At 44.7% G+C, this 14,300-nt stretch overlaps 1 protein-coding gene across 1 annotated transcript in view; it reads left to right on the top strand.

Moving 5' to 3' along the window:
• Positions 1-14,300, top strand: part of SHPRH (SNF2 histone linker PHD RING helicase) — a 181,584-nt gene that overhangs the window by 144,500 nt on the left and 22,784 nt on the right. Inside the window, exon 25 of the mRNA XM_077283067.1 lies at positions 8,776-8,964. Within this exon, the coding sequence (XP_077139182.1) occupies positions 8,776-8,964 (189 nt within the window). The remainder of the gene's footprint in view (positions 1-8,775; positions 8,965-14,300) is intronic.

The following is a 14,300-nucleotide window of genomic DNA, read 5'->3' as shown; positions in this document are numbered from 1 at the left end:
GCATAATTGGGTGTCGTCAGCATAGGAAACCAAATCTACTGATTGTTTGTCCAATAGGGGCAGTATACAAAGAGAAGAGGAGGGGGCCTAGGACTGATCCTTGAGGAACCCCCAACAGTAAGGGGAAGGTGAGAGGAGGAGGAACCAGCAAAACATACAGTGAAGGATCGGTCAGAGAGATAGGAGGAGAACCAGGAGAGAACGGTGTCCTTGAGGCCAATGGAGCGGAGCATATTGAGGAGGAGCTGATGATCCACAGTATCGAATGCTGCGGAGAGATGCAAGAGAATTAGCATGGAGTAGTGACCATTAGATTTAGCTGTTAGTAGGTAATTAGAGACTTTAGTGAAGGCAGTTTCAGTAGAGTGTAAAGAGCGGAAGCCAGATTGAAGAGGGTCGAGAAGGGAGTTATCGGAGAGATAGCGGGTAAGACGGGAGTGTACCAGGCGTTCGAGGAGTTTAGAGATGAAGGGAAGATTAGAGACAAGTCTATAATTAGCGGCACAGTTTTGGTTGAGGGATAGTTTTTTAAGTAATGCATGTATGATGGCATGCTTAAATGAGGAGGGAAAAATACCGGAAGTGAGAAAAAGGTGGAATATTTTTGTTAGGTGAGAGGTGACAGCCGGGGAAAGGGACTGGAGGAGATGTGACGGAATGGGGTCACTGGTGCAAGTGGTCGGGCGAGAAGATGCAAGGAGCCCGACTACTTCTTCTTCTGTAACTGGCTCAAAGTCAGAGAGTGAACTAGATGCAGTGGGGGAGGGAGGACAGTGCATGGTATGAAGATATTGGGAGATGATTTCCTGTCGAATGTGGTCAATTTTTTCTTTGAAGTAATTGGCCAGATCGTCAGCGCGGAGATCCGTGGTTGGGGCCTGCTCTCTTGGGTTGAGTAGGGACTGGAAAGTGTCAAAGAGACGTTTAGGGTTATTTGACAGTGAGTTGATCAGGGTGTTGAAACAGGTTTGTTTGGAAAGGTGAAGGGCAGAGTTGTATCTTTTTAGCATGAACTTATAATGGATGAAATCTTCGGGTAGATTAGATTTTCTCCACAGACGTTCGGCGCACCTGGAGCACCGCTGCAGGAAACGTGTTTGCAGCGTGTGCCACGGTTGTCGCCGTCAGTGCTGAGTTGTTCTATGTATAGGAGGTGCAGCTTCATCCAGGGCACTTTGCAGGGTTTCATTGTAATGCTTCAGAGCAGGATCAGGACATGAGATGGAGGAGATTGGGGCCAATGAGGACTGCAAGTTCTTCATAAGTTTCTGGGTGTTAATGGCCTGTATCTATAAGTGTGGAAAGTGGGGGTGACCTGAGCAGGATGGCAGTTCTTGATAGAGAATGAAAGAAGGTTGTGGTCAGAGAGCGGGAGAGGGGAGTTTGTGAAATCGTCCACTGAGCAAAGCCGGGAGAAGACCAAGTCAAGGGAGTTTCCATCTTCATGTGTTGGAGAGTTAGTATGCTGCGAGAGGCCGAAAGAGGAGGTTAGAGATAAAAGGTGAGAAACAGATGGGGAGAGGGGAGAAGCAATGGGGATGTTGAAATCACCCATGATAAGAGTGGGGGTGTCACAGGAGAGAAAGTGTGGAAGCCAGGTGGCAAAGTGATCCAGGAACTGATGAGAGGGGCCGGGAGGACGATACACCACCGCCACTCGCATGGAGAAGGGGACGTAGAGTCTGACAGCATAGACCTCAAAGGAAGGGAATACAAGTGAGGGTACTTGGAGGATAATTTGGAAGGTACATTTGTGTTATGAGACCTGGTGGTTAGGAGCACTAGGAATGACCTGATGAGCAAACTAGTAATACAGGACAAGCTCTGGGAAGTGGGAGCTCTGCTGACCGCAACCCCTAATCCTATCACAAACAACTAGAAATAGCCGTGGAGCGTACCTGACTCTGCCTAGACACCTCTTCACAGCCTAAGAGCTAACTACCCCTAAAGATAGAAAATAAAGCCTAACTTGCCTCAGAGAAATTCCCCAAAGAAATAAGCAGCCCCCCACAAATATTGACTGTGAGTTAAGATGGAAGTCACAAACACAGGAATGAAATAGGTTTCAGCAAAGGAGGCCAGACTTGACTAAACAGACTGAGGATAGAAAAGGTATCTTTGCGGTCAGCATAAAAAACTACCAAAAAACCACGCAGAGTGTGCAAAAGAGACCCCCGCACTGACTCACGGCGTGGAGGTGCCACTCTGCATCCCAGAGCTTCCAGCTAGCCGGACAAAATTATGATAGCAAACTGGACAAGAAAAACAGTGGTAAACAAATAAGCTAGCAGGGACTTAGCTTTTGCTGGAGTAGACAGATCATCTGAAAGATCCAAGAGAGAACTGAACCAGTACTAGAACATTGACAGCTGGCATCAAGTAACGATCTAAGTGGAGTTAAATAGAGCAGCAGCCTAGAACTAAACGAGGTCAGCTGAGGAAGGAACCTCAGAGCCAGCAGCTCCACTCACAGCCACCAGAGGGAGTCCATGGACAGAACTCACCGAAGTACCATTCATAACCACCGGAGGGAGTTTGAGAACAGAATTCACAACAGTACCCCCCCCCTTGAGGAGGGGTCACCGAACCCTCACCAGAACCCCCAGGCCGATCAGGACGAGCCAAATGAAAGGCACTAACAAGATCGGCAGCATGAACATCAGAGGCAACCACCCAGGAATTATCCTCCTGACCATAACCTTTCCACTTGACTAGGTACTGAAGTTTCCGTCTCGAAATACGAGAATCCAAAATCTTCTCCACCACATACTCCAACTCCCCCTCAACCAACACCGGGGCAGGAGGGTCGACGGAGGGAACCATAGGAGCCACATATCTCCGCAACAACGACCTATGGAACACATTATGGATGGCAAAAGAAGCTGGAAGGTCCAAACGAAATGACACAGGATTAACAATTTCCAAAATCTTATAAGGACCAATGAAACGAGGCTTAAACTTAGGAGACGAAACCTTCATAGGAACATGACGAGACGATAACCAAACCAAATCCCCAACACGAAGTCGGGGACCAACACAGCGACGGCGGTTAGCAAAACGCTGAGCCTTCTCCTGGGACAATGTCAAATTGTCCACCACATGAGTCCAAATCTGCTGCAACCTGTCCACCACAGAATCCACACCAGGACAGTCCGAAGGCTCAACCTGTCCTGAAGAAAAACGAGGGTGGAAACCAGAATTACATAAAAAAGGCGAAACCAAAGTGGCCGAGCTGGCCTGATTATTAAGGGCGAACTCGGCCAAAGGCAAGAAGGACACCCAATCATCCTGATCAGCAGAAACAAAGCATCTCAGATATGTCTCCAAAGTCTGATTGGTTCGTTCGGTTTGGCCATTTGTCTGAGGATGGAAAGCTGAAGAAAAAGACAAATCAATGCCCATCTTGGCACAAAAGGACCGCCAAAACCTCGAAACAAACTGGGAACCTCTGTCCGACACGATGTTCTCCGGAATGCCATGTAAACGAACCACGTGCTGGAAAAATAATGGAACCAAATCAGAGGAGGAAGGCAATTTAGGCAAAGATACCAAATGGACCATCTTAGAGAAGCGATCACAAACCACCCAGATAACCGACATCCTTTGAGAGACAGGGAGATCTGAAATAAAATCCATGGAAATATGCGTCCAGGGCCTTTTCGGGACCGGCAAGGGCAAAAGCAACCCACTGGCACGAGAACAGCAGTGCTTAGCCCGAGCACAAGTCCCACAGGACTGCACAAAAGAACGCACATCCCGTGACAAGGAAGGCCACCAAAAGGATCTAGCCACCAATTCCCTGGTACCAAAGATTCCAGGATGACCAGCCAACACAGAACAATGAACCTCAGAGATAACTCTACTAGTCCATCTATCAGGTACAAACAGTTTCTCCGCTGGGCAATGGTCAGGTCTATCAGCCTGAAACTCCTGCAGCACCCGCCGCAAATCAGGGGAGATGGCAGACAAAATTACCCCCTCTTTGAGAATACCAGCCGACTCAGGAACTCCCGGAGAATCAGGCACAAAACTCCTTGAAAGGGCATCAGCCTTCACATTCTTAGAGCCCGGAAGGTACAAAACCACAAAATCGAAGCGGGAGAAAAACAGCAACCATCGAGCCTGTCTAGGATTCAACCGCTTGGCAGACTCGAGATAAGTCAGATTCTTGTGATCCGTCAAGACCACCACGCGATGCTTGGCTACTTCAAGCCAATGTCGCCACTCCTCGAACGCCCACTTCATGGCCAACAACTCTCGATTGCCCACATCATAATTGCACTCAGCAGGCAAAAACTTTCTAGAAAAGAAAGCACATGGTTTCATCACCGAGCCATCAGAACTTCTTTGAGATAGAACAGCCCCTGCTCCAATCTCAGAAGCATCCACCTCGACCTGAAACGGGAGCGAAACATCTGGCTGACACAACACAGGGGCAGAAGAAAAACGACGCTTCAACTCCTGAAAAGCCTCAACGGCCGCAGAGGACCAATTGACCACATCCGCACCTTTCTTGGTTAAATCAGTCAATGGTTTAACAACACTAGAAAAATTAGCGATGAAGCGACGGTAAAAATTAGCAAAGCCCAGGAATTTCTGAACGCTCTTCACAGAAGTAGGCTGAGTCCAATCATAAATGGCCTGAACTTTAACAGGGTCCATCTCGATAGTAGAAGGGGAAAAAATGAAGCCCAAAAATGAAACCTTCTGAACTCCAAAGAGACATTTAGACCCCTTCACAAACAAGGAATTAGCACGAAGGACCTGGAACACCATTCTGACCTGCTTCACATGAGACTCCCAATCGTCCGAAAAAAAACAAAATATCATCCAAATATACAATCATGAATCTATCCAGGTACTTTCGGAAGATGTCATGCATAAAGGACTGAAACACAGATGGAGCATTAGAAAGCCCGAATGGCATCACCAGGTACTCAAAATGGCCCTCGGGCGTATTAAATGCTGTTTTCCATTCGTCGCCCTGTTTAATACGCACAAGATTATACGCCCCTCGAAGATCTATCTTGGTGAACCAGCTAGCCCCCTTAATCCGAGCAAACAAATCAGACAGTAACGGCAAGGGGTACTGAAATTTGACGGTGATTTTATTGAGAAGGCGGTAATCTATACAAGGTCTCAGAGAACCATCCTTCTTGGCCACAAAAAAACCCCCTGCTCCCAACGGTGACGACGACGGGCGAATATGCCCTTTCTCCAAGGACTCCTTTACATAACTCCGCATAGCGGCGTGTTCTGGCACAGATAAATTGAACAGTCGGCCCTTCGGAAACTTACTACCAGGAATCAAATTAATAGCACAATCGCAATCCCTATGAGGAGGTAGGGCACTGGATTTGGGCTCATCAAATACATCCCGGTAATCTGACAAGAACTCAGGGACTTCAGAAGGATGGGAAGACGAAATTGACAACAATGGTTCATCCCCATGTACCCCTTGACAACCCCAACTGGATACAGACATTGATTTCCAATCCAATACTGGATTATGGACCTGTAGCCATGGCAAACCCAAAACGACCACATCATGCAGATTATGCAACACCAAAAAGCGAATATCCTCCTGATGTGCAGGAGCCATGCACATGGTCAATTGAGTCCAGTACTGAGGCTTATTCTTGGCCAAAGGCGTAGCATCAATTCCTCTCAATGGAATAGGATACTGTAAAGGCTCCAAGAAAAAACCACAGCGCCTGGCAAACTCCAAGTCCATCAAATTCAGGGCAGCGCCTGAATCCACAAATGCCATAACAGAATAGGACGACAAAGAGCAGATCAGAGTAACGGACAAAAGAAATTTTGGCTGTACCGTACCAATGGTGACAGACCTAGCGAACCGCTTAGTGCGTTTAGGACAATCAGAGATAGCATGAGTGGAGTCACCACAGTAAAAACACAGCCCATTCTGACGTCTGTATTCTTGCCGTTCAGCTCTGGTCAAGGTCCTATCACATTGCATAGGCTCAGGCCTCTGCTCAGAAGATACCGCCAAATAGTGCACAGTTTTGCGCTCACGTAAGCGTCGATCGATCTGAATGGCCAAGGACATAGACTCATTCAGACCAGCAGGCGTGGGGAATCCCACCATAACATCCTTAAGGGCTTCAGAAAGACCCTTTCTGAAAACAGCCGCCAGGGCACTCATTCCACTGAGTAAGCACAGACCACTTTCTAAACTTCTGACAATATACCTCCGCTTCATCCTGACCCTGACACAAAGCCAGCAAGATTTTCTCTGCCTGATCCACTGAATCTGGTTCATCATAAAGGAACCCAAGCGCCAGAAAAAATGCATCTACATTACGCAATGCAGGATCTCCTGGCGCAAGGGAAAATGCCCAGTCTTGAGGGTCGCCACGTAGCAAAGAAATAATGATTTTGACTTGCTGAATGGGGTCACCAGAGGAGCGGGGTTTCAAAGCAAAAAACAGTTATTTTTGAAATTCAGGAACTTAGATCTATCCCCAGAAAACAAATCAGGAATTGGAATTCTGGGTTCTAACATCGGGTTCTGAACTACATAATCTTGAATGCCTTGTACCCTTGCAGTGAGTTGATCCACACAAGAGGACAGACTTTGAATGTCCATATCTACACCTCTGTCCTGAACCACCCAGAGATTTAGGGGAAAAGAAAAACAAAACACGCTGCAGAGGAGAAAAAAAATGGTCTCAGAACTTCTCTTATCCCTCTATTGAGATGCATTAACACTTTACTGGCCAGCTGTACTGTTATGAGACCTGGTGGTTAGGAGCACTAAGAATGACCTGATGAGCAATCTAGTAATACAGGACAAGCTCTGGGAAGTGGGAGCTCTGCTGACCGCAACCCCTAATCCTATCACAAACAACTAGAAATAGCCGTGGAGCGTACCTGACTCTGCCTAGACGCCTCTTCACAGCCTAAGAGCTAACTACCCCTAAAAATAGAAAATAAAGCCTAACTTGCCTCAGAGAAATTCCCCAAAGAAATAAGCAGCCCCCCACAAATATTGACTGTGAGTTAAGATGGAAGTCACAAACACAGGAATGAAATAGGTTTCAGCAAAGGAGGCCAGACTTGACTAAACAGACTGAGGATAGAAAAGGTATCTTTGCGGTCAGCATAAAAAACTACCAAAAAACCACGCAGAGTGTGCAAAAGAGACCCCCGCACTGACTCACGGCGTGGAGGTGCCACTCTGCATCCCAGAGCTTCCAGCTAGCCGGACAAAATCATGATAGCAAACTGGACAAGAAAAACAGTGGTAAACAAATAAGCTAGCAGGGACTTAGCTTTTGCTGGAGTAGACAGGTCATCTGAAAGATCCAAGAGAGAACTGAACCAGTACTAGAACATTGATAGCTGGCATCAAGTAACGATCTAAGTGGAGTTAAATAGAGCAGCAGCCTAGAACTAAACGAGGTCAGCTGAGGAAGGAACCTCAGAGCCAGCAGCTCCACTCACAGCCACCAGAGGGAGTCCATGGATAGAACTCACCGAAGTACCATTCATAACCACCGGAGGGAGTTCGAGAACAGAATTCACAACACATTTGGATGAAAGGAGCAGACCAACGCCTCCACCTGCTCTGTTTTCTGATCTTGGGGTATGAGAAAAGTGTAGTCCACCATATGAAAGAGCAGCAGCAGCGGTGGTGTCTGACTGCTGGATCCAGGTTTCAGTAAGAGCCAGGAGATTAAGAGAGTTAGAAAGGAACAAGTCATGAATAAAGGAGAGTTTATTACACACAGAGCAAGAATTCCAAAAGGCACAATTGGTGGAGACAGAAGGCATGCATGGAATATTAATAAGGTTAGAGGGGTGTCTGAGTGTAGCAGTTGGGAGGTTTGACTGGCTATAACATGGGGGGCCGGGGTTGGGAGAGATGTCTCCAGCAACTAGGAGAAGGAGGATAGAAAGAGTGAGCAGATGGTTAAGTGATTTGTGAGAGCGTCTCTTGTGTTGGATGGTGGGACTGAATGGATCAGCGCTGTTAAGCAATGTGAACAGAGCATGAGTGCTATACATAGGAAAGGCAAGGACAGAGGGGCCGATATGGATGGAGTGTAAAGAGTTTATGCAAGGGCGGTGAATGTGAGTTAATGCAGCAGCCAGGATATAGATTATACAGTTACATATGGTGAGTATTTGTTCTGTTTCAAATGAATAGGGAATAGATTTAGTTTTTCTTACCTGTCTCCTGCCCTGTCTAACTGCCATGTTATAACTGCCGAGTACTTAGAAAAAAGTACTTTGAATAAATGTACACGAATAATAGTGCACGAATGCACCCCTGCACGAATGCATCCCCAAAGTATGTCTACATTTATAGAAGGCTAGCTCTTAGATCTCACTTTTTTTTTTTTCCCTCTCAAATGATAAATGATCAAAGCTGGACTGCATAGCAATATTCTAGGTATTGGAGGTTGTTAGAGTATCCATTCCTTCTGCAGTCATCGACCTAGAAGGCTCACATGGACCGCTCCACAAATGCTCACTTTCCATGGATAAAATATTAACCTAGAAGCTCGGTTTTACTAGAACTTCCTATAGCTCTTATTGTGTTTTTGCATTTTTTTATCTGTATCCTATCATACTCACAGGACAAAACAACTGAATTCTCCTAGTTTTCCTTTAATTGTTTTCTTTCTTTTGTATATCACTGTGTATCTGTTTTCCATTATTATTACTTCTGTATCGCATTACATTTAGATTATTAGGAATAAGAAATACAATCATTTTATTTGCACCTTTTTTTGTTTTTCTCCCTAGTGGGCAGTGCTGACATGTGGCCATTGCTTCTGCAATGAATGTGTAGCGATCATTATCGATCAGTATAGTGTCGGGACAAGGAGAAGTGCCATTAAATGTGCTATATGCAGACAGACCACATCACACAAGGAGATCTCCTATGTGTTCACAAGTGAGGCTGCAAACGAAGAGAAGGACATTCCTGTAAAGGTAGTATATAAAATGGCTTGTTTTACTATCTGATTGGGAAAGTTCTGAATGAGCTATGTGTATTATATTAGTAGAGTAACTAAGAATTCTGAGTGATATAGATACCATAGTTGTAGGTGTGTGACTAGATCATATATCATTAGTCTGCACTACACACACGCAAGGTAACGGAGTGTGTATGGAAAGGGGGACACAAGTTAAGATATTTTTTAGCAGTCCTTAGTGGTCATAAAATACCATAATTAAAAAATTAAAAAAATACACTTTTTCTATATTTCTTTACATCTTCCCCGATATTAGAAAAAAATATTACATAAAAGTAAATCCCCGTCGTGGATTGTGAGAAAAAGAGGCAAAAAGTATTGGAATATCCAAATGAGAAATAATTTTATAGCCATTAAAAGTGCAAATACAATAAAACTCGAAAATGTGCCCAGCCAGTCCGGACATGAACTGGTTAAACAATTGCACTATATGTGAATGGTAATTGTGAGTATATACAACAGGTACATTACATGGCATGTTAATACATTATCCTGGATGCAATGCCAGGACAGCATTAACCCCTTGCGCTGCTGTTGTCGTTAGAGTGATTGCTATAGCTACAGTTTTGTCATCTGTCCAGGAGTTCCATATACTGTAGAGCATTGTCTTCCTGCAAATGATCATAATCAGTAGCCGTAACTATAGCAACTAGAGCCGGAGTCTGGACCAATGCAGAACATTCTGCTCTATCGTCAGTGTTTCTCTGCTGGGGTCACCTAATCTTTAGGGGTTCCTTATTACCTAGTTAAGGGTTCCACAGAACACAGCAACAAGGCCTGGATAACAAACTGTTAAAAGATGATGGTCAAAACAATCCATACCAGATTATAGTGCTAGGCAAGAATTCTAGCATGGATCACTCTCCCCAACACTAAGCTTCTTTGAGGTAGAAAATGGTCATCGAGGTTCTTTGAGAAAAGAAACAAGTTCAGGGGTTCACACATAGTAATAAGATCAGGAACTTGCTACCTGCTGATGAACTCCTCTACTCTGAGTGGAGATGTCAGGGGATACAAGGATCGAGTAATTCACTTCAGTCGACCCTTTGGTTCCCTCTTAACTAAGCCAGTCTGGTCTAACCCCACTGAAAAGACATGAACGTTCAACAGAGCCGAACACTTATGTGTAACAAAATGAGCAAGCTACTTAAGGATATGTGCATATGGCATCTTATAGACAGCGGCGTACCCACCAAGTTATCAACTGAGGAAGACGCTACAGAAAAATACTGGTGGTGCTCCCTCTGAACTGTTTTCTCTGTCATTTTCTTGGCGGCTTTGCTGCCACTGATTGGAGTTGCATATGTTTGTTTTTGTTTAATTTATTATCCCCTTGTGGAATCTGCCTATAAGACATTGTGTGCACATACCGTAACAAAACTCAATTCTGGCAGGTTACTTTAGAAGTTTAGCTTGAACTGACAGGTCCCCCTGGAATTGATGGGATCAGTGATGAGGACTATCACAGTTGTTTAATCCTTTAGCTGCCACAATCAACAGTAGAATCTGAAGGGTTTCAGAGCCCCTCTTTCAGCTTTTCAACTCCAGCATTGCCATCATCAGCTTTATTCATTGGACCCCCTGAGATGCAAGTTACAACATTTCTTCAGCTCGAGGCCTTATTCTTGTATAGTTGCTTTCAACATGACATGGATGCTTCATTTTTGTGCTGCCTTTCCTTTTCGCATACATTCATATTGATCATGCAGAGCAACAGGATGAATGTGTCACACTGTATTCACCGTGAAGACATTGTCATGCGTATCGAGTGTTTATGGCGACTTGGTCAGTATTCGCAGCACAGGATGCCACGTAAGAGAGTTGCGCAGACTCCCCAGCAACAAATAGGTATCAAAATTTGATGCATCATAGAGTGATTTGGATAATAGTAATACATAGAGAAAGCTAAATCACAGAAAATACTACTATAAAAACATTACTTTATTGAAAAATACCTTAAAAGATTGTCAATGCACTTTGTTTTTAAAACTCTGCTTTACTCGTCCTTCCTGGTTCAGGGCTTAGTCTCCACCGCTGCTCCCGGTGTCTACTATTGTCTGCAGCGCTGATCGGCTGCAGTGTTGTTGACATGGTTCAGTATAGCTGACAATAACAGACCCCGAGGATGGCAGAGACACAGCACTGGACCCCAGCAAGATGAATAGATTGCAGTTTGTTTTTTAAAAACATGCTTCAGCAAGAGGAGAGAGGTTTTCCGATATTGGAAAACCCCTTTAAGACATTTTGTGCCTGGTGGAATATGGATTAAATGACCATAGGATGGAGGAGAAGCTCACAGACACTGTAGGCACTACCAGCAATCTGGAGACTTGTAGTACTTCACGTTTTTTATTGTTATTGTGCAAAAATAATGCATTTCATTTTCAACTAATCAAACCACAGAGTGATTGATACAAATATATAATAAGGAGACTGGCACTAAACCAGTGAGCCGACCTGCACCAGGGTCAGAGTGTAGGGGTGGTGAGAAATGACAAGGCACAAGAGTATATCTAAACAACACTGTATGACATTACTAATAAGAAATGATGGATAATAGACAATAACTGCACCAACATGATGGGTCATTCCACAGCATAACAATGGATAAAAGTGTGTATGTAGTCAGGTGTTTGTGATGCTGATGGACTTCTAAAACTGGTACTAAAATCCTAAAATCATAAGCAGAGTGCCTAAAAGAAACCCACGCAAACACAGGAAGAACATACAAACTCCGTACAGATGTTGTCCTTGGTGGGTTCGAACTCAGGACGTCTGTGCTGCACTGCTAACCACTGAGCCACCGCGATTACTACTATCCCTATTATAGATGGGGATAAGCTCTGAGTTAGTGACGGCGGGATGGACGTAGTAGTTTAGTGATAAGGAGAATATAATAATAGATAGAATGACATAATATATTATTAAGTGACCTGGGTCCTGTGGTAAGATCAGTTCCCAATTATTGGGCAATGTGTGAGCTAACCTTGCCTGTAAAGCCTGGGTGTGCTCTGGATGGTACCACAACCTAATGAGAAGTTTGATTTTTGGGGGGGCATATCTATCAGAAATTGGACCTACTAAGAGTATGAATGGGTTGAGTAAACAGAGAAAACCAATGGTGGATTTTCCGTGGTTGAGAGAGGAGAGAAGAGCGCTTTCTGAGCGTAGTAAATTACAACTATAAAACCAATAGTAGAACATTTTCTCACCCTGAAAAGATGTGCTCTAGCTACAGCTCCAATTACACTATAGTGGGTTAAAGTGGGTGCAACCTACCTGGCGTACTGTGTAAATATCCACCATGGGGAGTTCCAGCAGAGCTGAGTGAAGTGAAACAAACCAGATAAAAGGAGATCTCCGTCAAGAAAAAAAGGCAAATGGATCTGATAAGTGCAGATTAAACAGAAGTACGGTATTATGTAAAAAATGTGTTTTATTAAGAAAAAACACTAAGGCTGGTTTCACATTTGCGGTTGTGTCCACAGCGTTTCTGACACATACATCCACATGTGTCTTGATTTCCTATCTCTAACATTGTAGACGCAGGTGCATGCGTTCGTCCCCATTTGCTTACGCATGCATTTTTTCGCGGTGTGCGGCAGGGCGCGGCTGACGCACCATGTTGCAATTTTTGAGGTGGCAAATTTCCGTCAAATATGCGCGGGCATGCGGATGAGTGCGTTAAAAAAACGCATTACTGTTTATGGGAACGCATGCGTTCGAGGCGCTTGCGTACTTTGGACTGCACATATCCAGGAACTGATTTAGACACGCCCATCGAGACACAACCTCCTGGAAATATCAAACACATGCGCATAAAAAGCGCAAACGCTACTTTTTTTGCTGTTATGCGTAAGCTGATGGGGATAAAAAACGTGTTATCATGCGTTTGCGTGCGTTTTTGCATGCATTGCAGTTGCGGACGATACGCTGTGGACTCAACCGCAAATGTGAACCTAGCTTTAGCATTACATCAGGTGTATTGAATAAAAAGAGAAAATACTTACATTCACTAGATAGTAATAAATTGTAAAGAAAGGGGTTTGATCTCCCTCTAAACAGACCCTGGCCCACAATTGTGCATCTTCACAACATACCTGGTGAAATGTGTTGCGTTGATGGAACTAGATTACTACATCTGATGATTTTCAGACATGTATTATATGTAATTATTCATCTATTCTATTATCCTCTCATTTCAGTCAAGATGAAATGGCGCCGGGAAGCAGATCAGTAGCTTTATATCCTGTGTATGTTTATGTAAACAGCTTTGTATAGACACGTGGTCAAAATTGTTGGTACTCCTCGTTTAATGACAGAAAAACTCACAATGCTCACAGAAATAACTTGAATCTGACAAAAGTAATGATAAATAAAAAAATCTATGAAAATGAACAAATGAAAGTCAGACATTGCTTTTCAACCATGCTTCCACAGAATAAAAAAAAAATAAAACTCATGAAATAGGCCTGGACAGAAATGATGGTACCCCTGAAAATAATGTGACAAAAGGGACATGTTAAATCAAGGTGTGTCCACTAACTAGCATCACAGGTGTCTACAGTCTTGGAATCAGTGAGTGGGCCTGTATATAGGGCTACAGATACTCACTGTGCTGTTTGGTGACATGGTGGGTATCACACTCAACATGGACCAGAAGTGAAAGAAAGTTGTCTCAGGAGATTAGAAAGAAAATTTTAGACAAACATGTTAAACGAAACCTGTCACCCCCAAAATCGATGGTGAGGTAAGCTCACCGTCATCAGGGGCTTATCTACAGCATTCTGTAATGCTGTAGATAAGCCGCCGATGTAACCTGAAAGATGAGAAAAAGAGGTTAGATTATACTCACCCAGGGGCGGTCCCGCTCCGAAGGGTGACTCAGGTCCGGTACACGCCTCCCATCTTCATTCCATGACGTCCTCTTCTGGTCTTCACGCCGCGGCTCCGGTGCAGGCGTATTTTGTCTGCCCTTCTGAGGGCAGAGCAAAGTACAGCAGTGCGCAGGCGCCGGAAAGGTCAGAGAGGCCCAGCGCCTGCGCACTGCAGTACTTTGCTCTGCCCTCAACAGGGCAGACAAAGTATGCCTGCGCCGGAGCCGCGGCGTGAAGACCAGAAGAGGACGTCATGGCATGAAGATAGGAGGCGCCGGAGTGGACCTGAGACACCCATTTGACCGGACCGCAGCGGGACCGCCCCTGGGTGAGTATAATATAACCTGTTTTTCTCCTCTTTCAGGTAACATCGGTGGCTTATCTACAGCATTACAGAATGCTGTAGATAAGCCCC

This window comes from Ranitomeya variabilis, chromosome 2 (genome assembly GCF_051348905.1).
Source record: "Ranitomeya variabilis isolate aRanVar5 chromosome 2, aRanVar5.hap1, whole genome shotgun sequence".
Classification (NCBI taxonomy): domain Eukaryota; kingdom Metazoa; phylum Chordata; class Amphibia; order Anura; family Dendrobatidae; genus Ranitomeya; species Ranitomeya variabilis.
The sequence above is the reverse complement of the archived record's forward strand: the minus strand, read 5'-3'. Positions and strand labels throughout refer to the sequence as shown.